The following is a 25,459-nucleotide window of genomic DNA, read 5'->3' on the forward strand; positions in this document are numbered from 1 at the left end:
ACGCTGCGACGCAGCCCTATGGAAGACTGTCATTTTGCTCCAAAATTACTTTTCATTAAAACCGACCAGCCACCCGTAGGTGGCATGGTACCCCCTGGGGCTGACACGGATCCACGTGACTACGTCACGTCCTGTCAGCCCAGGGATAATCACTTTCCGTTTCTTCCACCCGCTGAGAAGACGTGTTTTAGAAAGCTCCGCGGTTAACTTTGAGTTAGCTCTCTTACATAGCTTTAGATACTAGGCTCGTTCCGGCTGATTTGCCCACCTCAAGAGGTTTGCGTGGACGGGATAAAGCAGGCTTCGGGGACCCGACCCTGTACCCTTCACCCTGCGGCGTCGGAACAAGTCATCTAACAGCTAAGAGTATCTTCCTTAGTTAACTGTTTATTGCTACCGCCGTGTAGTTCTGCTGCTACCGCCGTGTAGTGGTTTTTGCTGCCGCTGTGTAGCTTTGCTTCGCTCCCCTGGCTGGGGCAGCGTTTTCGTTTGAGGGCCGAATTAGGTCCGCGCTCAAAACTGTTCAGCTAGGTTGCATACGTGCTGTTAGCTTACAGTGTAGCACTAGAGCAATAGGCTAGCCAGCCTGGTTTTTGCGGATAAGCTAGCGTGCACCCGTGTCGTTAGCGTCCGTTTGCTTGTTTTAGGCGCCGGCTATATTGTCAGAGCGCGCACGTTACTCCAGGAGTAACGTTAAATAGATAGTTAGCGAGTTGCTCAGTGCAGCTAGCTTGGACTAGCTTGTAGCACTCCAGCTATCTGGCTGCGGCCCTAGTCTGATGTGAACCAAAGTGCCCTTCTGGGACATACGAATAAACTTGAACTTGAACTTGAACTTGAACTAGACAGGGTAACGACTACCTCTGTGTAGGGCGCGCGGTAAGCGAGAGTAGTAGCTAGAAGCCATGCTCTTCAGTTAGCTAGATAGCTAGCTTGCTACCCGTGCAGCCAGTATCTAGTGTTGTAGCACTCCAGCTTCTTACCGTCGCAGGCTATTGCTTACACGGTAACCCCGTTATTCCTGTTAGCAGAGAGAGGGGGGAACAGCTAGGTGCTGTGTTAGCTGTGAGGCTACGCTGGCCGGTTACGACCGGCACAATGAAAATGATGTATGCACTGCCTAAGGGCATGAGCACGCTGCACAGGCGTTGCTGGGACCTACATACGGCTTGTAGTGTAGATTTTACTGGCGCCGGCCCCTAAGGGGGCACTCTGAGATTTAGCTGAGTGAGTACGCTAGCTAAAAGTTGTTTTGACTTCTCTCAGTTCTTACCCTTCTTAGCCAGCTTGCTTGTCTGCTAAGTGTTGCGTGCAAATAGCATCTACTAGATTGTAACTCCCTCTGAGGAGTTTCTTCTGAGATTGACTAGCTTTGCGGGCCGCTGGCCTCTGCCTGCGGTCACGCTTGCTTCCCCGTGTTACTCAGGGTAGAGACTCGCTGCACCGGCTTGTACGCAGGCTTGTGTTAGCGCACGCTTGTCTCTCAGTGCTTACGCTAGCTTAGCTAGTGGCTGGTTCACACCTGTTCTCACGGGTTAACAGGTTGTGGGTATTGTTGCCCCCCCGTCGGGCTGGGCTATTGCCGCTTACGTTACCGTTGCACGCGCACGTTCGCTAGCCTCCGGGTTGCTTACTGTCTAGCCTGTGCTTCTTGTTAGCCTGCTAGCCTGCTTAAACGGTACTCCCGCTAACAGGGTGCGGCCCGCGGGAGCTTGCTATTAGTGATTAGCTTCCGGCTTTCTCTTGCTACTAGCAGGGAAAGTCAGCGAGGGGTTGGGCTGTGTGTATCACTGCATTGGCAGAGTATGAACCGGCACGTTAAGTGCGTGTTCTGCCTTGAGCATGAGCACGCTGCACAGGCGCCTTGAACCTGCGGTCTTGCAGCTGCTGGGCTAGCCCAGGGCCGCAGCTAAGCTCTTGAGAGCTGACCAAGTTCCGCTCTCAAAAGAGTGTGAAAGCTAGTTTGCATACGTGCAGATAGCATTAGTACTGTTTAGCACAGAACTATGGTATGGTTGCAGATAGCTGGCGTGCACCCGTGCAGTTAGTATCTGTGTGCTAAGTACATTGGGCGCGAGCTACCTCCGCTACAATAGACGTACCGCCCCGTGCTGGCGCTACGCGTCCAGCAGGGGTTACAGCTCGCCAAGGTCTGGGCTCAGTGCCAGCCTTTGGCTGGTAGCTCTAAGGACAAGCCCACCGCCCTTGGTGCCCAAGCCCCGGGGTGGTTGGGAGATCTCCATGGGTCGCACTCCCTTGTTGGGGCGCCCCCTGCAAGTGCAGGTAGCCTGGCAGGGGGCACAGCGCACCTTGGTCCATGGCCACGGCCTGGCCTCGGTTGGCAGCGCCCAGGTCAAGCCCACCGGTTGGCTCACCAAGGCTGGGCTCAGTTCCAGCCTGCGGCTTGTAGCTTTAGACCCACCGTCCTCAGTGCCCAAGGCCCGAGTTCGGTCGGGAGCTCGCCCAGGGTCTCATACCCATCATCAGGGCTCGCCTTGGCTCGCCTACGGCCTGGCCTCGGCTAGAGGCTCCTAGGACAGCCCACCATCAATGGCGCCCATTGCATTACTTCGATACAACAGCGCGTCAGTAGGCGGAGCTTGCGTAAGAAGTTCTCCCCCAGCATGCACAGTTTCTACGGAACTGACCATGCGGCGGGGGGGCGTAGCCTCTCACGTCCCGCCCCCCCATCAGGGTACCGGATCAAAAGGTCCCGGTGCCCAGCAATATGCTCATGACGGGTTCCGCTCCTTTGGCCACAAGAGACCATCTTGTCCAACAGGCTCGATGCCTGGGAGCATCTATGTTCCCCGTCCCCATTACGGTGCACCCTCCAGAAGGGATACGCTCTACAGTTTGCCCTGCACCCACGTTCGACGGCACCCCCGATCCGGCCGTGGAGGGGGAGGCCATGGACATACTCCACAAGGGGGTTATTCGTTCCTCGCCAGAGAGGCGATTCGCTCGGTTCCCAAGGCAGATGTGCGCTTGGGTTTTCTACCACAGGTACTTATCGTACCCAAGAAGGACGGCTCCATGCGTCCAAAAATTGGACCTTCGGCATCTCAACAAGACGCTGAGGAAGTCCCGTTCCGAATGCTCTCTTTCCCTGCCTGTCCAACGAGTTGAGACAGGGGGATTTCTTACTTCCGGGGATCTGAAAGGTGCGTTCTTCCATGTCCACGTGGTCAGGAGACACAGGAAATACCTGAGGTTCTCCTTCCTGGGGAAGGCTTACGACTTCGGTGTCTTGCCATTCGGCATGTCTTGAGCCCGCGAACCCTCACGGTGTGCGTGGAGACAGCCTTGGCTCCCCTCCGCGCGAGGGGGATCCGCGTCTTCCTATATCTCGACGACGTTCGCTTAGCGGCCGACTCGAGGGTCCGTGCCACGGAACATACCAAGGTGGTGACCGATCACCGGCAAACCTTAGGGTGTTTGGTGAACTGGCAGAAGAGTGGCCTCGTCCCAGCGCAGGCGGCGACCTTCCTGGGGCTCGAGCTAGACTTCCTGCCAGCCTTTCGCCAGAGCGACAGGCTCGCACGGTTCGGACAGCAAGCCAAGGACGTTAGGTCTGTGCCCTCGGTGTCAGTGCATCAGTGCACAGTGATGTTGGGCCTGATGGCCTCAGCACTGCATGTGCTCCCGCTGGGGAGGCTACACATGCTCCCGTGGTCCAAATATGGGCCCTGGCCATACGGGCGGACCCCCGTTACCTCTCGAGAGGTACTCGGTGGGGCCCTGTCCCGCTCAGGATGGTGATTCGCACAGACGCCTCCCTCTGGGGAGGGGGTGCGATTTGCGGGCATTTTCCGGCGAGCGGCCGGTGGGAGGCTCAGGAGCTTCGCCACATAAACGTGCTAGAGCTGAAGGCGATTCGCCGGGCTCTGCTTCAGGACAAGCCCACCATCAATGGCGCCGTGGGCCCATTGTTGGTTGGGAGCTCTCTTGGGGACCGCACTGCCGGACAAGTCCGCGTGCGGCCAGACTCGAAAGAGAACGTTGCCTCCGCAGTCCCCCCAGCCTGCGGAGGTAACACTTCCAGCGGCTCACACATGGGCACCATGTGCTGATTCGCTCGGACAATATGGCAGCGATCGCCCATCTGAACAAACAGGGCGGTGTGCGGTCGGGGGCGCTGAACCATAGCGGGGATTCACCTGTGGGTGTATCCCCGTCTCCTTTCAGTGTCAGCGGTCTATCTGCCGGGACGGCGGAGTTACGACCGGCCTGCTGTCTCGAGGCAATCCCCGTTATACGGAGTGGTGCCTCCACCCTCGGGTGACGGAACAGGTTTGGGCCAGGTTTGGTCGCGCCTGCATCGATCTCTTGCATCGCGGCGCGCGACACACTGCCCACTGTGGTTCTCGATCCAGGAGGACAGCCCCTGTTAGGTCATGACGCGCTGAAAGCGCACGTGTGGCTGAGGGAGGGGCTCTATGCGTTTCCCCCGACCCCCTTGATCCGTCAGGTGTTGGACAGGGTGAGGGAACAGCGCCTCCGGCTCGTTTTAGTCTGTTTTGGCCCAGGCAGACATGGTTTGCGGACCTGGTCTCCCTGGCGCAAGATCCGCCCTGGGCGTTGCCGGTACGGGCCGATCTCCTATCCCAGGCAGAGGGGGAGGTGTTCCACCCCTCCCCAGGCAGGTGGATGCTAGCGGTCTGGCTCCTGAACGGGACCAGTTGCTAGCACAGGGCTTGCCCGACAATGTGGTGCACACTATTCAGAGTGCTAGGGCTGCTAAAAATCGACCCGCACTCAGTACGCGTACAAGTGGCGGGTTTTTTCGCGATGGTGCACAAGTAAGGGTGTGGATCCAGTGAACTGCAGCGTGCGCCCAGTTCTCTGTTTCCTTCAAAGCTTGCTTGACGCGGGCCAGTCCCCGCAGTCGCTTAAGGTGTACGTAGCCGCGATTTCGGCTTGCCACATGGGGATTGAAGGGACCTCCGTGGGGGTGTGCCCTTTGGTCTCGCGCTTCATAAAGGGGGCGCGTAAACTGCGCCCGCCGTTGCGGTGCGTTTTTCCCAAATGGGACCTGGTTACGGTGCTGGACGGGCTAACGGGTCATCCGTTTGAGCCCTTGGACTCCGCCGATTTAAAGGTTCTGTCCTTAAAGACCGCGCTGCTGCTGGCCTTATCGTCAGGAAAGAGAGTCGGTGACCTGATTGCCCTCTCGGTGCAGCGGGCCTGTATGGTTTTTGGGGACGATGGGCGCAGGGTTACGTTGCGACCTAACCCGGCGTACCAGCCCAGGAATATTAATGCCAGCTATAGGTCTATGGTTATAGACTTATCAGCATTCTGTCCCCCGCCGTTCAGTTCGGGTGAGGAGAGACGTTTGCACATGCTGTGCCCCGTAAGGGTGCTCTCGGCCTATGTGGCCAGGACGCGTTCATTACGCATTACAGATCAGCTGTTGGTTTGCTTTGGGCAAAGGGCCCAGGGCGGACCCCTTTCCAAGGATCGCTTATCGCACTGGATAGTGGAGGCGATCGCGTTGGCATACTCTGCCGTGGGCAAGGTTCCCCCGGAGGGTATCAAGGCGCATTCGACGCGAGGTGTTGCGACATCCTCTGCGTTGTTGCGTGGTGTGTCGCGGCCTCATGGTCCTCTCACACACTTTTGTCAGGTACTACAGTCTCGACGTGTCCGGTTCGCAGTTCGCGCACGCGGTGCTGTCGGTGGCAAGAAAGTAGTATCGTTGCCACTCTAATATGTCATTCGGTTAGGCATAAACGTTGCCATATGGCCGTGGTTCACCAGTGCCTTTCGGGTCGCCCTGTGGGTGCTCCCGGCAGCAAGGTCGGTTGAATTGAGGCACTAGTGAGAGCTTGAGTTCGAAACGAAGTAAAACGTTAGGGTTGTGCTACAACCCAGGTTTTACGAGTGAGAACGAGAGCTCTCACTACCCAGCCTTGCTGTGTCGATGCGTCACGGGGTGCGTCGGATCTCAGCGGGCTGGAAGAAATTAGAGTGATTATCCCTGGGCTGACAGGACGTGACGTAGTCACGTGGATCCGTGTCAGCCCCAGGGGGTACCACGCCACCTACGGGTGGCTGGTCGGTTTTAATGAAAAGTAATTTTGGAGCAAAATGACAGTCTTCCATAGGGCTGCGTCGCAGCGTTGTAGGCACTAGTGAGAGCTCTCGTTCTCACTCGTAAAACCTGGGTTGTAGCACAACCCTAACGTTTGTTAAATTGTATTTGTTATGAGTAAATAAAAACATTTAGAGTGATAGGAGTGATATCAGGTGTTAGTGTTATAGAGGCTATTTTGCATGGATATAATACAGTAGGTGTGCCTTGAGATTTTGTCTTGCCCTTTGGTGTACCTCAGGTACAAAAAGTTTGAAAACCACTGCACTATACCACTTTGGTATTTTCTAACTTGGACCATAATTTATTTATTTATTTATTTGATGTATAACTGTAATGCGAACAGAATTCTTTGATACTGGTGCAGTATTGACCAAGATCGCTTCAGTGTGCAGCCACTTTTCTCACATGCCCCTACTGCACTAAATTAGCTTGTTTTGACCACTGACAGGATCAGATTATCAGATAGGAGAATCTCGCTCAAGTCTCACAAGAGTTGCGTTGTTTGCCGGAAGTCAGCTGTGGTGTGGGGGAAGCTGGGACTGGAAGCTGCCATGTTTGTTTGGCGTAACAGATCGCGTAGCTGAATGATTTTGTAAGTTATGCTTGAATATTTGTGATTTCGAGAACATGGATGAGGCATTTGAATTTGATGTCCGCCCGTATTATGTTATACAGATTACAAACTGAAGAGTTGGGACAGCAGACAGAGACAGACTGAACACAGCAATGTGACGGACAGTAGACAGAGACAGACTGAACACAGCAATGTAACAGACAGACAGAGACAGACTGAACACAGCAATGTGACGGACAGCAGACAGAGCCAGACTGAACACAGCAATGTGACGGACAGCAGACAGAGACAGACTGAACACAGCAATGTAACAGACAGACAGAGACAGACAGACTGAACACAGCAATGTGACAGACAGCAGACAGAGACAGACTGAACACAGCAATGTGACGGACAGCAGACAGAGCCAGACTGAACACAGCAATGTGACGGACAGCAGACAGAGACAGACTGAACACAGCAATGTGACAGACAGCAGACAGAGACAGACTGAACACAGCAATGTGACAGACAGCAGAGAGAGACAGACTGAACACAGCAATGTGACAGACAGCAGAGAGAGACAGACTGAACACAGCAATGTGACAGACAGCAGACAGAGACAGACTGAACACAGCAATGTGACAGACAGCAGACAGAGACAGACTGAACACAGCAATGTGACAGACAGCAGACAGAGACAGACTGAACACAGCAATGTGACAGACAGCAGAGAGAGACAGACTGAACACAGCAATGTGACAGACAGCAGACAGACAGACAGACTGAACACAGCAATGTGACAGACAGCAGACAGAGACAGACTGAACACAGCAATGTGACAGACAGCAGACAGACAGACTGAACACAGCAATGTGACAGACAGCAGAGAGAGACATACTGAACACAGCAAGGTGACAGACAGCAGAGAGAGACAGACTGAACACAGCAATGTGACGGACAGCAGACAGAGACAGACTGAACACGCTCTGCAAGGTCAATATAAGTGTTCATTTTATCTCTTTTACAATAACAATCTGAGCCTGTGTTTGTTACTAAAAACAAGCTTGTTTAGTGGACAAGGCAGGAGGAGCATGACAAGTGACTGAAGAGATCTTGGTCAATACTGCACCAATTTAAAAAAATCTGATCACATGACTGAGTTATACATAAATATGAAAATAGGGTCCAGGTTGAAAAATAAAGAAATTCTCCTTTAAGACATGCAGGTCTTTTAAAGGGGCCATATTATGGATTTCTTAATTTTGTATCGTATATATGCTGTTACAATCTTGGATGGTCATATTAAACGTGGGCTAAGCTTCAAATAAATAGGTGAAAGTGTTTAAATGTTACGCCCAGGTACCCCCCCATGAAATCTCATGTACGAGATGGTGCGAGAGCCACTGGTCTAGGTGATGTCAGGTAGGACTTGTTGCATTGCCAACCTGGCTGTCAGACTGGCTTGCGCGCACACCAGTAGTCTCATGGAATAGAGAGGCAAAGTGACCGCCTATATCCTGCTTCAGCACTGTACCAGAGATTTTCATACGCCATTTATTTCCCCATACACATTTCTTAAAAGGCTTATAAAAATAGTTTTACTGGTTCAAACCAAATGGTACAGATATATTTAGAAACAGGAGAGATCGCATAACATTTCACTGGGACCAAAACATAAAAAAAATGCAGGTTTAAAGAAAATATTTTTTCTATGGTTTTTTTATGTTTTGGCCCGAGTGAAATGTTCTATGGTCTCTCCCGATTATAGCGTTAGCTGAACCGTTTGGTTCGACGAAGTAAAACTATTTTATAAGCATTTATAAGCAAGCCCTATTAGTCACAAGCATTTGGGAAGTTAGCTATCTAGCATCTCTCCAACTCCCACGCCTAAACATAACGTCGGCATACCGGGTGGACCCCGGGGCGTAACGTTACGGCGGCCGCGGTAAGGGATGCCCTGCTCGGCCAGCCGCTGAAGGAAATGTCCCGGCGCAGCCCCGGCCTAGCAGAGCTGTTGCGTTAGGGGGATGTTGATATATCAATTGATAGCTTGCTTGTTACGTCCAAGTCACATTTTTCATCGATGGTCAAATTCGTTTTGACCATCGATGAAAATGGTTTGTCCCTTCAACGTTGCTCGTTGATATAATTGTTTTACAACTACCAAAGTTAGTACCCAAAGCAGAGATCGCTGTTTCTGTTATGCATGACTATCTATCTATCTATCTATCTATCTATCTATCTATCTATCTATCTATCTATCTATCTATCTATCTGTGCGATGAGCTATCCATGGTCAATGCCTGGTTAGTTGTCAATAGGCTCTCTTTGCACCTCGGGAAAACTGAGGCAATTCTTTTCGGTACCAAGGTCGAACTAGGCAAAGCCCCTGATCTTAAAATTACTTTGAATGAGGCGACAGTCACAGCTAAATCTTCAGTCAAATACCTAGGATGCATCCTAGAGGGCAGCCTTGACGGAAAGAGCATGGCCAACAAAGTTATAGGTAGGGTATCCTGTCTCCCTGAGACTGAGCCAGCTGATAGGTTAACTGTGCCTGGCTGAGCCACGTGTAACGTATAGGGCAAGCCGACTTAATATAAATCACGTGCAATATGTGCAATATGTGCAATATGTCACGTGCAATAAGGATAATTGACACGGAATGTATACTATACTTACTCTACGTATTTGTATTTTGCTACTTAGACATTCTACTTATTTTTTGCTTTTTGCTTCTATCGCATTTACTAGTTATTCTATGCTATGTTGTGTTTTTCTGCTTATTTGCTTAATATTGCATTTACTACGGTTCATTTTTATTTTATGCTATGTGTGTTCTGTGAGCGAGCTACTGTAACTTGTCCCAATTTCCCCCCGGGGATCATTAAAGTCTTTCTGATTCTGATTCTGATTCTGATCCTCTTTAACAAAATTCTTGGCCAGAATGGCTAAGTATCTCAACAGAGATTCAATGCTACTCCTGTCCAACTCGTTGATTCTGTGTCACCTTGACTTTGCTTGTACTTCTTGGTTCGAAAGTTTGACAAAATTTCTTAAAAACAGGCTTCAGACTGCCTAGAATAAATTGATGAGGGTAATATTGAAACTGAGCCCTCGGTCGCACATTGGCAGGGGCCATTTTCAAAATCTCAACTGGCTTCCAGTGGAGGCAAGGGTCACCCTTTCTAGACATGCATGGTCCACAAGATCATTTATGGCTCTGTCCCTGAGTTCTTAGATAAGTATTTTACTCATGTCAGGGAAGCTCATAGTGTTTTTACTAGATCCAGTGTTGCTAACCTGTGTTTGTATTGGTTCAAAAATCTTTTTGGCAAAGGTACCTTTTCCTACATTGGAGCCTCCAAGTGGAATTGCCTAGACTTGCCCATCAAATCTGCTTGCATCCTGCATAGTTTAAAAAAAATAACTAGAGCATGACTGTTAGATAAGGTGCCTCTGTAGTGTCTCTCTGTTTTATATAGTTCTCCAATTTTGTTACTTTGTATTGCTTTTTAATTGACTTTTATTGCTATTTTTCTAATTCTTATTATTGATTGATTGGTAATGTCTTCTTATTGACTTTTATCTGTCCATTTTCTATCAATTTTTTTTACCATTGTTTGATTTGTATTGCTCCCTTATTGTTGTATGTTTTCGTATGTCTTGTTTTTATAAGACCAGGGACCGTGTTGGAAATACGTGTTTGCACTTTTGCATGTTTTTATCCCTTGGATTGATTGTCTTGTATATCCATAATAAATCAAATCAAATCAAAAAAATCTATCTATCTATCTATCTATCTATCTATCTATCTATCTATCTATCTATCTATCTATCTATCTATCTACATAGATAGATAGATAGATAGATAGATAGACAGACAGACAGAGACAGAGACAGACAGACAGACAGACAGACAGACAGACAGACAGACAGACAGACAGACAGACAGACAGACAGAGAGACAGACAGACAGAGAGACAGAGAGATGGATGACAGATATTGTAGCTTTGCGTCTGGCTATAACGTGGAGGAAGGAGGAAGACTGGAAACGACGAGCGGGTTTATTCCCTGGCGCAGGAAAACGCAGAAGAAGACTAAAAAAGAGTGTTTCAGACAGAGGGTGAACTGAAGGGGGCCGTGAGAGCCAGTACAAGATAAACAATGATTTTTTTTTAACTATGAACGATGCACAGTGAACAGTGTATCATCCATAGTTTGAATGTCCTCGAAACACTTCATCGATGCAATAGAGTGCCAAAGTCATGTGCTCTTCAGGGTTTGGCATGATCCACCATTTATTTTTCCATAGACATTTCATAAAATGCTCAAGAGAGACCATAGATTAGTTGGAGTATAGCATTTCACTCCAACTAATCTCTCAAGACTTGTTAGTGAAAAAATAGTTTGTTTTACTCTATATCACGCTTACTGTATATTGAGCGAGATATTCAAATATCTTCTATTTTTACTGGAACTCAGCTTTGCTGCCTCCCCAAATGCCCCCAACAGAAATGTGTTCTGCCTCCCTGTCTGTCTTCCACACCAGCAGAGGGCAGCTCATTCTTCACTGTTCTGTTCTGTTGTTTATCATGCTATGTGATGTTATTGTTTTGACCTGTTTTTAAGACCAGACCAGTGACAATGTTGGAAATAAGTGTTTACACTTTTATATGTATATCCCTTGGATGTTGTTGTTCTTTATCCAGAATATCAATCAATCAATCAATCAACCAATACAGACAGACTATAGGCTGTTTCAGTTTCATATAATGATCATTATGTGGAAAAAATAATTAGTGTTTGAATTATTTTAATTGAAAAGGATTTTAAATATATACATATTTTTCATAATATTGATAACAATATAACAATAATAATAGTAATATTAACAACAACAACAACAACAACAACAACAACAATAATAATAATAACAACAATAATGATAATGATAATCATAATAATCCAACAGACCCCCTGCAATTATGCCAATTGACATGTCATCCAACACAATGCTGCTCACCTCCTTCAGTTGGGAGCAGGACTGGACTGTCTCTTTGGTAGAGGGGGTGGAGACACAGGGCTTCAGTTGGGAGGACTGGACTGTCTCATTGGTAGAGGGGGTGGAGACACAGGGCTTCAGTTGGGAGCAGGACTGGACTGTCTCTTTGGTAGAGGGGGTGGAGACACAGGGCTTCAGTTGGGAGGACTGGGCTGTCTCATTGGTAGAGGGGGTGGAGACACAGGGCTTCAGTTGGGTGGAGGGCTGGACTGTCTCACTGGTAGAGGGGGTGGAGACACAGGGCTTCAGTTGGGAGGAGGGCTGGACTGTCTCATTGGTAGAGGGGGTGGAGACACGGGGCTTCAGTTGGGAGGAGTGGACTGTCTCACTGGTAGAGGGGGTGGAGACATGGGGCTTCAGTTGGGAGGAGTGGACTGTCTCACTGGTAGAGGGGGTGGAGACACGGGGCTTCAGTTGGGAGGAGTGGACTGTCTCACTGGTAGAGGGGGTGGAGACACAGGGCTTCAGTTGGGAGGAGGGCTGGACTGTCTCATTGGTAGAGGGGGTGGAGACACAAGGCTTCAGTTGGGAGGAGGGCTGGACTGTCTCATTGGTAGAGGGGGTGGAGACACAGGGCTTCAGTTGGGTGGAGGGCTGGACTGTCTCATTGGTAGAGGGGGTGGAGACACAGGGCTTCAGTTGGGAGGAGTGGACTGTCTCACTGGTAGAGGGGGTGGAGACACAGGGCTTCAGTTGGGAGGAGGGCTGGACTGTCTCATTGGTAGAGGGGGTGGAGACACGGGGCTTCAGTTGGGAGGAGTGGACTGTCTCACTGGTAGAGGGGGTGGAGACACGGGGCTTCAGTTGGGAGGAGTGGACTGTCTCACTGGTAGAGGGGGTGGAGACATGGGGCTTCAGTTGGGATGAGTGGACTGTCTCACTGGTAGAGGGGGTGGAGACACGGGGCTTCAGTTGGGAGGAGTGGACTGTCTCACTGGTAGAGGGGGTGGAGACACAGGGCTTCAGTTGGGAGGAGGGCTGGACTGTCTCATTGGTAGAGGGGGTGGAGACACGGGGCTTCAGTTGGGAGGAGTGGACTGTCTCACTGGTAGAGGGGGTGGAGACACGGGGCTTCAGTTGGGAGGAGTGGACTGTCTCACTGGTAGAGGGGGTGGAGACACGGGGCTTCAGTTGGGAGGAGTGGACTGTCTCACTGGTAGAGGGGGTGGAGACACAGGGCTTCAGTTGGGAGGAGGGCTGGACTGTCTCATTGGTAGAGGGGGTGGAGACACAAGGCTTCAGTTGGTGGGAGGGCTGGACTGTCTCATTGGTAGAGGGGGTGGAGACACAGGGCTTCAGTTGGGTGGAGGGCTGGACTGTCTCATTGGTAGAGGGGGTGGAGACACAGGGCTTCAGTTGGGAGGAGTGGACTGTCTCACTGGTAGAGGGGGTGGAGACACAGGGCTTCAGTTGGGAGGAGGGCTGGACTGTCTCATTGGTAGAGGGGGTGGAGACACGGGGCTTCAGTTGGGAGGAGTGGACTGTCTCACTGGTAGAGGGGGTGGAGACACGGGGCTTCAGTTGGGAGGAGTGGACTGTCTCACTGGTAGAGGGGGTGGAGACACGGGGCTTCAGTTGGGATGAGTGGACTGTCTCACTGGTAGAGGGGGTGGAGACACGGGGCTTCAGTTGGGAGGAGTGGACTGTCTCACTGGTAGAGGGGGTGGAGACACAGGGCTTCAGTTGGGAGGAGGGCTGGACTGTCTCATTGGTAGAGGGGGTGGAGACACAGGGCTTCAGTTGGGAGGAGGACTGGACTGTCTCATTGGTAGAGGGGGTGGAGACACAGGGCTTCAGTTGGGAGGAGGGCTGGACTGTCTCATTGGTAGAGGGGGTGGAGACACAGGGCTTCAGTTGGGAGGAGGGCTGGACTGTCTCATTGGTAGGGGGGGTGGAGACACAGGGCTTCAGTTGGGAGTAGGACTGGACTGTCTCATTGGTAGAGGGGGTGGGGAGAAGCTGCATCTGTTGGGTCCGGCACCAGGCAGAGAAAGAGACAACTGATTTAGTTTGCCTGTGTTGATTAAATGTTGGCTGAAAGAGGAGTGTAATGTAAACACTGTAAACACTTTATGTGAAGATATTAAGTTAAAGTATGTTAGGGGAGCAAAAGTAATGCTAAGCTAACAGGTTAATTTCCAGCCAAATTGGGTGACTGTTGCCCTTACACAAGGACAGTAACAATCAACACAGTAAGCCGTGCATTTTGTGCATGTCTGTGTGTGTGTGCAGGGCTTAAAATTTGGCGCGGAATTGCGAGATTCACGCATATTTTTGGAAATTCCCACATATTTTCAATTTATAAAGGGGGAGTAATCCCGCAATGGTTCACGGCAGGGGTCTCAAACCCCTAAAACGATTTCATACGGCCCGCCACTTGATATGAAGTTATAGTGAAATCAGGCCCGCACCTCCGCTTGTTGTAAAACACAGAGCGCGCTCCCGAGACGAGCCGCACTTCACATCAGGGTTGTTAGATAAATTTTCATACATTTGGGCGGTTTTGTGTGCATTTTGGCGGGTTTTGAACTCTTTGTGCTGGAAACCGTCAGCAGTATCTGGCAACATGGCTTCACACTCCAGCCAGCGGGATCATCACTGCATGTCAAATCCACCTCATTAGAGGTGATTCGGTTCACCTGAGTGAAAAACCAAGTGGAAAGAAAAACATTTGCACGCTAACAAAGAAGTGAACATGTCGCTGTCAAAAGGCAAAAGAAAGGTTGATGACGACGAGCACAAACGGTTTCAGGAGAAGTGAGAGTGATTCTTTTTTCATCGAGTTCAAAGGGAATGCTGCCTGCCTCATTTGCAAAGAGAAAATTGCCGTACTAAAAGAATATAACCTGAAGCGAATAAGAATAAGAGAATAAGCAGGGATGCCAACTAATCACCTTTAGGTAACAGTGACTACGTTTACATGCACACAATATTCCACTATTATTCGGAAAATGACAATATTCTGAATTTGATAAGGGTCATGTAAACAGCATATTCCAGTTGCATTTTCCGAATTTGCCCTTTTTCCGAATTTAGCATTTTCCGATTAAGACATCTGGGTTATTCCAGTATTATTCGGGTTTTCGGTGGATTCTTTGATCATACAGCGCATTCAGAATATGCGTTTCAATCAGGGTTTTTACCGCAGTTTGCAGCGCATGTTCCCTGTTTGTGGTCAACTGATGTGTGCTAGAAAGCGCTAGAACAGCCGATATAATCATAATAATCCATCATCTCTGGCATGCAAAAAGAAACGCCGACATTTCTGATCGGGAGGAGATGAGAAACATCGATTTAAAGAGAGAGAGAGAAAGTAGCCTATTAGTGCCCAGTGCCCACGGAAGACCACAATGCTTGCAAGCCTGTGAGGTAATGGCTACTAGCCTACTTTTTATGAAAGACTTGGATGCTTTCCAGCAGCAAGCTCCTGAAATGGTGTGATGCTTGTAAGAATAGTGCTGCTCTGTTTATTCTCAACAGAAAAACTCTGCGGCTCCGCCTACCTGCATCTCTCCCCCCCCCCCCCCCCCCCCCCCCCCGCCCTCACGTGTCGGGGAGGGCGAGCTACGGCTGCATGTAAATGGGAATATTTGTGGATTATTCATTTAGGCGGAATATTGTCATTTTCTGAATATGGGCAAAAAGCGGAATATTGTGTGCATGTAAACGTAGTCAGTGAGTCACATTTTTCATCCCAAAATAGGGCAATTCAGTGAATGATTTTGTGTCTGCACTGGTATCTGTCACATTTATAACTATCCATGACTTTGCATCCCTGAATAGAGTCTAATTACTATGTCTTTTGTCATTGTGTTTTACCTGGAGACTAAGCAGCCATAGGCTTTCGGTTGTATTAAAGCGTTTATTTTTTGTATTGAGTGATACACTTTACTAAAACACTCATCATATTAGAATACCCCAGGTGTGCATAAACTACAGGTTAAGTAAAGACAAAAATGTGAAATTATTGGTTAGTGTAACCTATCTGTTATTTACGACGGAGTTTTAGGGCCATGCATGATGAAAAATAAAAATTACAGGAGGATTTCCCCCCCCCCCCCCCCCCCCCAAAAAAAATATTTGAGAATAAAGTCGAAATTTCGTGATTAAAGTCGAAATTTCGGGTAACCCTTTATTTTACAGGTACCCTAGTTACATATGAACTATTTGTAATTACACATGAACACCAAATGTAATTACACAGTAATTACCAGTAGTTATAAATGATGTTCATATGTAGTTACATTGTAACAGACCTGTAAACTGGAGTGAGTCTGTTCAACTGTAGTTCATGTAGTTACATGGTAACAGACCTGTAAAGTGGAGTGAGTCTATTCAAATGTAGTTCATATGTAGTTACATGGTCCCGGACCTGTAAAGTGGAGTGAGTCTATTTAACTGTAGTTCATATGTAGTTACATGGCACCGGACCTGTAAAGAAGCTCTGGCCTGGGACAGAGATTGCTAAAAGCCAGTGGTGGATTCGAACCACTGAACTTCAGATTGCAAAGCAGGCGGCTTTAACCACTCAGCCACGAGGGCTTTCCAACTTTCTTAATGGAGTTTGGGAGGATAACTGTAGGTCAGTCAGATGTAGTTGTCACTTCCTAGCTTTGTTATTATAAGCATAGACTTGGGGGAAAATGTTGATACTTGAAAGACAGGCAATATTGATTAATGTGAATGCATTTCTGCAGTGTGACTGTGCCAACGCCCCCCCCCCACATGAGCTGTAAATGGCTCATGGGACTATTTTCACCAAAATTCAGAAAATTATTAGAATGTATTTTTTTATTTAAAATCTTTAAATATAACTAAATGTTTCTAGAGCACAGTGCATACAATTTATTTAGCAAATAGGGGGGAGTTCCCCCCTTATGCGGATTAGGGGATTTATAGACTGGGGGGGGGGGGTATAGACTTTGGGGAGAGATCATCCGGGGGTCTGGTGACCAAAGGGGTCTTTGAGGGGCTTCGACTGGGTCCCCAACAAATTGAGAAATTGGGAAATTGATGGGGAAATGACTCATTTACAATAAGCTAACAATTAGAATGTAGAAGAATGGCTATTTTGATTATAGTTTCACTGTTACCTCTATACCTACAATACTTTTATTAGAATTTTTGTATGGGAATTCTGGACAAAATCATACCTACAACTAAATAAAGTATCAATATTTTCCCCCAAGTCTCTTGTGTATAATAACAAAGCTATGAAGTGACAGCAACTACATCTGACTGACATACAGTTATCCTCTTAAACTCCACCATGAAATTTGGAAAGCCCTCGTGGCTGAGTGGTTAAAGCCGCCTGCTTTGCAATCAGAAGTTCAGTGGTTTGAATCCACCACTGGGTTTTTAGCAATCTCTGTCCCAGCCGGGAGCTTCTTTACAGGTCCATTACCATGTAACTACATATGACCTACAGTTGAAAAGACTCACTCCACTTTACAGGTCCGGTACCATGTAACTACATATGAACTACAGTTGAACAGACTCACTCCACTTTACAGGTCCGGTACCATGTAACTACATATGAACTACAGTTGAACAGTCTCACTCCACTTTACAGGTCCGGTACCATGTAACTACATATGAACTACAGTTGAACGGTCTCACTCCACTTTACAGGTATGTTACAATGTAACTACATATGAACTACAGTTGAACAGACTCACTCCATTTAACAGGTCTGTTACAATGTAACTACATATGAACTACAGTTGAACAGACTCACTCCATTTTACAGGTCTGTTACAATGTAACTATATATGAACTACAGTTGAACAGACTCACTCCATTTTACAGGTCTGTTACAATGTAACTACATATGAACGTAATTTAGAACTATTGGTAATTACTGTGTAATTACATTTGGTGTTCATGTGTAATTACAAATAGTTCATATGTAACTAGGGTACCTGTAAAATAAAGGGTTACCAAATTTCGACTTTTTTCTCGAAATGTTTTTTTTTTTTTTTTCAAAAAAAAAAAATCCTCCTGTAATTTTTATTTTTTTATCATGCATCGCCCTAAAACTCCGTCGTAGTTATTGGACAGGAGAAGCAGATATTTACCGGTTATCGTATCGGCTGAAAAAATCCCCCCCAAAGTCTATAAATCCCCCCTATCTGAAGAACATAAAGGGGGAATTCCCCCCAGTTTGCAAAGTGAATTTTAAGCCCTGGTGTGTGTGTGTGTGCATGTCTGCACGTGTGTGTGTGTGTGTGTGTGTGTGTGTGTGTGTGTGTGTGTGTGTGTGTGTGTGTGCATGCCTGTGTGTGTGTGTGTGTGTGTGTGTGTGTGTGTGTGTGTGTGTGTGTGTGTGTGTGTGTGTGTGTGTGTGTGTGTCCAGGGGCGGACTGGGATCATAATTCAGGCCGGGCATTAGATACCAAGCAGGCCAGGCCGATATGGGCCGATGCGTGTGCCGAAAAATTTGGGGCGTTTGAAGCTCAATTTGGGCCGTTTGAAGCCCAATTTGGGCCGTTTGAAGCCAGATTTGGGTCGTTTAAAGCCAGATTTGGGCTGTTTGAAGCCCGATTTGGGCCGTTTGAAGCCCAATTTGAGCCATTTGAAGCCCAATTTGGGCCAAGTCCAATTTTACAATGAGATGCACCCACTTTAAACCTGAATAAAGTAATAAAAATTCTGGCAGGCCAGGCCAGGCCAGGCCACCGGGCATTTGCCCGACGTGCCCGATTATGCAGTCCGCCACTGTGTGTGTGTGTGTGTGTGTGTGTGTGTGTGTGTGTGTGTGTGTGTGTGTGTGTGTGTGCGTGCGTACGTTGTAACAAGCTTGGGGGTGTTGTGTAGCTTGTTAGCCTCCTGGATAGCTAGCTAACAGGACAGACTCAAACCACGGCAGTTGTGGGATTTGCGCACAGACTGTTTATTACTTGTCGACCATATTAAGCCTGGTCTCTACGGCACTAATTATCTACACACATGTAGAGGCTAGACATAGAGCACTAATTCTCACACATCAAGTTTTGTACAGAGAATAGTCTGACTTGCGTCTTGCGTGGAGGCACACTGGAGAAGAAGAGAGACGTAAAGTAGGTTGTCGTAAAGACAATACAATAACAAGGAGCGCCACACAGTGGACCAACATGTAATTGCACCCAAAGTGACTGTTACAACATGCATTACTGGCTTGTGTGTGTTTATCAAGCCGCTCTCTCAATAGCATGCCAAAGTCTTGCCAATGAGGAAATGAATTGGCCATTAATCTCCAGACGTGTCTTAAAACTGTGGGTGCGTGCGTGTATTACCGACGAAATGCTATTGTACTCCACACATCTCTCTCTCTCTCTCTCTCTCTCTCTACGCTCTGTGCCTTTGTCTGTCTGTGCAGACCGGGGAGCTGGGGTCGGGGCCACGCCCCTTCCTCCGCCTCGAGCCAGTCTCCCCAAATCTCATCATACACACAAAGTCACTTATAGAAGCAGCTGCACTGCTTAAAAATAGATACAAAGGGGAAAAGTCACCTGCAAGTTTCTGGTGTCTGAGTTTCTCCTGGTGTGCGAACCTGTGGACAGACAGTGCAATGGTTGTTTGTTTGTTTGTTTGTTTGTTTGTTTGTTTGTGTGTGTGTGTGTGTGTGTGTGTGTGTGTGTGTGTGTGTGTGTGTGTGTGAGAGAGATGATGATGATGATAGAGATTGACAGGGTGTGAAGGTAACTCACTATCACTTCTCCTCTTTCTCTTCCATTTGTAGAGCAGCAGCAGACTGACAGCCAACAGCACAACAGCAACAACAGTCACAGTCAAAACCAGGAAGTGATCTGGGCGAGAGACAGGTGGAAGAGGGGAGAGAGAGGGAGGAAGAAAGAGAGCAAGTGAGAGAGAGAGAGAGAGAGAGAGAGTTAGATGAGTGGAGGTCAAAAAGATGAAGGGAACATAATATTTGTATTGGAATTGGTGTATTGGATTCCTTAACACCGCCTGGTGGTGATTTCAAATAGTTGTATTGCATTCAGTGTATAGAGAGCCAAAGTGAACATCACTTCCTGCCATTCTCTGTGTACCAGCGTCTGAAAAAAATGAATGGTGGTGAACGAGACCGACGTTATTTTCTTTATCCCTTTTTAATTGTGGCACGGGGTACACATACTTGGTCAATTTAAAAGATAACTATGCATGTCGAGAGAGGGAGTTTGTCCTGAAACTGAAACGTAAGGTTCAGTTTGGTCATCTTAGAGCAGTTTAAGAGCTCTCATCAGGTTGCCACATACCTCTAATAAGTGTAAGTTACCTGTTACGGAGGGAGTGCGAGTGGCTGATCAGGGATGTACAGTCGAAAAATTGCTCTGTGCGATGAATGAATTTTCCGCAGTAGACACTACTTTCTATGTATATATACTAGGGCTGTCACCATATACACGGATAACCGGATACTAATTAATATCCGTTTAGAAAGATCAATAATAAATACACATCTCCCCATTTAAATTAAGTTTTGACAATGATTTTACTGCGTTTTGGACTCGCAGTCACAATCATTCATTTCTCATGAAAAGATAAACTGTTTAGAGGGATAATGCTGCCTGTAAGCTACAGATGATAATTTTAACGTTACTTAAAGTGTTCACACATGGGAAAAATATGTCTGACCAATGAAATCCTTTGTTTACAGCTGTCATACCTCCATGAGCTTGCATAGCTTGCTGCTAAAATGGGGGAACCCCCAGCTCCTCAATTTGGTTTCTCAACATCCAATTTTGTTTGACAAACACCGTGAGGAGTGAGGACTAGCCTACCTCAACAACGGAATGAAGGACAATATGGCTTCAGATCACCCAGCAGCTTGGATTCACTGAAGATGGTGTAGCTGTTATGTTGCGTAATTTATTTGCTAACGTTGTAGTGAAAACCATGGTGGATGGAGCTAGCGTTAGCCACTTGTATCCAAGTGCTACTGTATCCTAATGCTGCTTCCTTACCATCAAGGGTACATTTCTTCAGGCAGAGAAAAGGTGCAGTCTCCATTAAAAACTATTGTTCAGCGCAGTCGTTAAAACCACATGAATCCATGATCTACCTCAGGGGCGTCCAAACCTTTTTGAATAGGGGCCAGATTAGATCATGTGAAAATGCTCGGGGGCCACAGGTCCTTCTCACAGCATATGGGTTATGAATAAAATAAAATAACATAATATGGGTTATGAATAAAATAAAATAACTCGAAATACTTTGTTTTCCATCTGAAAACATTAGTTCTGCATGTGCTGTTCCTACTTGGTGCTTGTACAAACTGTATGATAGTGCTGTCATCGTTAGGTGAAGGGAAAAATGCAAATTGAATTTACTTGATTAACCAATACTGTGTGGAGGGCCACATATAGTATATTTTGAGAGACAAGACGAGGGCCACTTAAAATCAGTCTGCGGGCCACAATTGGCCCCAGGCCCGGACTTTGGATATGCCTGATCTACCTGGTACCAACTATGAATCTATGGGAGGTATTTGAATGGTGACAGTGCCCTCTAGCAGTTATATAGCGCAAACAACGGTTAAACGGTTACACGCTGGCAGAAGGTCCCGAGTACACGTTTAGAAATGTAGCTGCTGGGTTGGAATCACTGCTGCAGGTCAGAGTCACTGAACTGCCCTCCTCTGTTTCACCAGAGGGACTCACCAACACTGAGGTGTTCCTGGGACCATCTGAAATAAATTATATTAACATAAATAAACTTTAAGATTGAGATGTGTTTTATCATGTATTTTAACTGGCTCCACCAGGTGGCGTTATGTCAGTGACACACTGTGGAGTAAACTCACACACTGAAGCAGAGGGGAAAGCCTCATATCCTTCTACAGCACAGGAATAGCTGTCTTCAGGACCAAAGTTGCCTGAATAAGAAGAAGAAGTTTCTTCCTTAATTTTCAGTCCATTCTTGTACCAGACGTAGGAAAGACGACCAGCTAGATGACAGCTGCTGTGACACTTCAGCTCTGCCTGGGTAGAGAACTGGGATCTGGTCACCTGCACCTGGAGATCTGGATATGTGAACATGGACCAGAAATGTCATTAGACACTAAACATTCAATCACACACACACACACACACACACACACACTCTGTCTCTCTCTCTCTCTCACACACAATCCCGTTCACTCTAGTAGAGGACGAGACTCTCACTCTCTCTCTCTCTCTCTCTCTCTCTCTCTCTCTCTCTCTCTCTCTCTCTCTCTCTCTCTCTCTCTCTCTCTCTCTCTCTCTCTCTCTCTCACACACACACACACACACACACACACAGAGGTCATCAATGTCCTAATAATTCCCTAGAGAGAAAGTGTGAATGTGTTTGGAAGTTTCCTGGAAAGAAGCATGAAGTGATGTTGTAATGATGAGGGGAATAGAGCAGGACATGATGTAGTAGTTCTATAGAGAAGTAGACATTAGAAGTCAGTGATGTTGTAATGATAAGGGGAATAGAGCATGACATGATGTAGTAGTTCTATAGATAAGTAGACATTAGAAGTCAGTGATGTTGTAATGATAAGTGGAATAGAGCATGACATGATGTAGTAGTTCTATAGAGAAGTAGACATTAGAAGTCAGTGATGTTGTAATGATAAGGGGAATAGAGCATGACATGATGTAGTAGTTCTATAGAGAAGTAGACATTAGAATGAAGTGATGTTGTAATGATAAGGGGAATAGAGCAGGACATGATGTAGTAGTTCTATAGACAAGTAGACATTAGAAGTCAGTGATGTTGTCATGATAAGGGGAATAGAGCATGACATGATGTAGTAGTTCTATAGACAAGTAGACATTAGAAGTCAGTGATGTTGTAATGATGAGGGGAATAGAGCAGGACATGATGTAGTAGTTCTATAGACAAGTAGACATTAGAATGAAGTGATGTTGTAATGATGAGGGGAATAGAGCAGGACATGTTATAGTAGTTCTATATAGAAGTAGACATTAGAATGAAGTGATGTTGTAATGATAAGGGGAATAGAGCATGACATGATGTAGTAGTTCTATAGAGAAGTAGACATTAGAAGTCAGTGATGTTGTAATGATGAGGGGAATAGAGCAGGACATGATGTAGTAGTTCTATAGAGAAGTAGACATTAGAATGAAGTGATGTTGTAATGATGAGGGGAATAGAGCAGGACATGATGTAGTAGTTCTATAGAGAAGTAGACATTAGAATGAAGTGATGTTGTAATGATAAGGGGAATAGAGCAGGACATGATGTAGTAGTTCTATAGAGAAGTAGACATTAGAAGTCAGTGATGTTGTCATGATAAGGGGAATAGAGCATGACATGATGTAGTAGTTCTATAGAGAAGTAGACATTAGAATGAAGTGATGTTGTAATGATAAGGGGAATAGAGCAGGACATGATGTAGTAGTTCTATAGAGAAGTAGACATTAGAATGAAGTGATGTTGTAATGATGAGGGGAATAGAGCATGACATGATGTAGTAGTTCTATAGAGAAGTAGACATTAGAATGAAGTGATGTTGTAATGATAAGGGGAATAGAGCAGGACATGATGTAGTAGTTCTATAGAGAAGTAGACATTAGAATGAAGTGATGTTGTAATGATGAGGGGAATAGAGCAGGACATGATGTAGTAGTTCTATAGAGAAGTAGACATTAGAATGAAGTGATGTTGTAATGATAAGGGGAATAGAGCAGGACATGATGTAGTAGTTCTATAGAGAAGTAGACATTAGAATGAAGTGATGTTGTAATGATGAGGGGAATAGAGCAGGACATGATGTAGTAGTTCTATAGAGAAGTAGACATTAGAATGAAGTGATGTTGTAATGATGAGGGGAATAGAGCAGGACATGATGTAGTAGTTCTATAGAGAAGTAGACATTAGAATGAAGTGATGTTGTAATGATGAGGGGAATAGACCAGGACATGATGTAGTAGTTCTATAGAGAAGTAGACATTAGAAGTCAGTGAGAAAAAGGCTAAATGGTGGCTTCCCCCTCACTCACTTCACATCACAAATGTCTAGAGCCTCTTTTCATCATCAAGTGATGCTTCAACTAGAAGGATGAAGAAAGTGAAGTCCTCAACTTTTCAACTCTGGAGAGATTTCTGACCTGATGACCTCAGTGCCTCAAGAAGCAGTGCTGCAGTAGCAAAGTGTGTGTGTGTGTGTGTGTGTGTGTGTGTGTGTGTGTGTGTGTGTGTGTGTGTGTGTGTGTGTGTGTGTGTGTGTGTGTGTGTGTGTGTGTGTGTGTGTGTGTGTGTGTGTGTGTGTGTGTAGCCGGGTGGTAGAATTCATTTAGTTCCTATTAGGCAGGTTTTCGTTTGAGTTCATGTTTACATCTGTATTTTATTTCATTTCATGTCTTAACTCACAAGTTACATGAGTATAAAGGAATCAACAGGAGAAAGGGGACTAATTCCTATACCGTTTTCCGCCACTAGAAGGCGTGTTTGATTCAGCTTTTCTCACTGAGCGCGATAGAGAGAGGGCTGTGAGAGAAACGGGAGTTGACTGCATCGTAGGTAATCTACCCTTAAATATGTTTATTACCTGTCAAATCTTGTTCTTATGTTGTTGTACAACTGTGGAAGATTATATTAGTCCTTACATTTGTGACGGATTGATATGTTTTAGGCTGATTTCGGCAACAGTTGTTTATGAACGTGCCAGCACAATGACGGACCAGAAGTAGCTAGTAAACACATTACAGCTATTTTGGTTTGCTCTCATCATGTATGGTGTTTTTGTTCAATTGCACAAATGTTAATGTATTGTTGCATCTATGAAAACGAACTGTGAGACAATTGTACCTTATTTTATTTCATCTAGACTGCACTGTGAAGTTGAATGCACTCATCCAGTAACCCAACCTGGGGCTCTGTAAAGAAACTGAGATGTGAGTTGGTTTACACTTTAGTTATGTTTATTGTGAAGTATGTATAGTGAGTTTGTGACAGATGTACTAATTGTAATGCATTTGTGCATTCTGTTTTGTCTTGTAGACTCACTGCCGTATTTTTTCTATGTTTTTGAGACTTGTTTGTTTATTTCTTTCATTTCCATTTTGCACTCAAAGCCAATTGTTGAGCAAGTTGCACAGCTCACTGCAAAGCTGTTACTCACCAACCAAGAGTAATATAAAATAAAAAACGATAAGTAACCCCAAAATAAGTAATTGTGTCCTGTGTGGTACTCAATTCCACGGGCTACGTGTGTGTGTGTGTGTGTGTGTGTGTGTGTGTGTGTGTGTGTGTGTGTGTGTGTGTGTGTGTGTGTGTGTGTGTGTGTGGGGAAGGGGGTGTCATCAGGTGTTCTGAAGGGTGATAGGTGGATGGTCTGAGTGGGCGGGTGGGAAGAGAGCTCACACTTCCTGGCTAGCTACCCTATACAGTAATGTCATGTGCTTGTATTGAATGAATGGTGTCAATAAAAAAAAAGATCACAAAAATAGAAAAGTAGAAATTAACTTAACTAAGAATGACACAAATAACTATATTATATAATTATATGAATAATGACCTCTGGTAACTGACGCTACCTGTTATTTTTTCCACTAAACAGTTGATAGTTGAGCAGTTCTTTCCAGTCCTTTTCCTGACATTTCCTATATAACCACTACATCACTTCCTGCTGCTTTTTCAGGAAACTTCAGAAGAAATTAACAGTTCCTTTCTAGGAAATTATTAGGAAACTGTGGACTGTTACCACACAGACACACACACACACACACACACACACACACAACACACACACACATGAGAGAGAG

General features: G+C 46.4%; 1 protein-coding gene across 1 annotated transcript in view; it reads right to left on the reverse strand.

The window, feature by feature from the left end:
• LOC310775844 (uncharacterized protein) overlaps positions 1-25,459 on the reverse strand; it is a 263,961-nt gene that overhangs the window by 66,066 nt on the left and 172,436 nt on the right. Inside the window, exons 12-13 of the mRNA XM_083635971.1 lie at positions 21,490-21,724; positions 11,683-12,655 (exon numbers count right to left, since the gene is read on the reverse strand). Coding sequence (XP_083492097.1) covers positions 11,683-12,655; positions 21,490-21,724 — 1,208 coding nt within the window. The remainder of the gene's footprint in view (positions 1-11,682; positions 12,656-21,489; positions 21,725-25,459) is intronic.

The sequence above is a fragment of the Poromitra crassiceps genome (assembly GCF_964638095.1).
Source record: "Poromitra crassiceps genome assembly, chromosome: 4".
NCBI lineage: Eukaryota > Metazoa > Chordata > Actinopteri > Beryciformes > Melamphaidae > Poromitra > Poromitra crassiceps.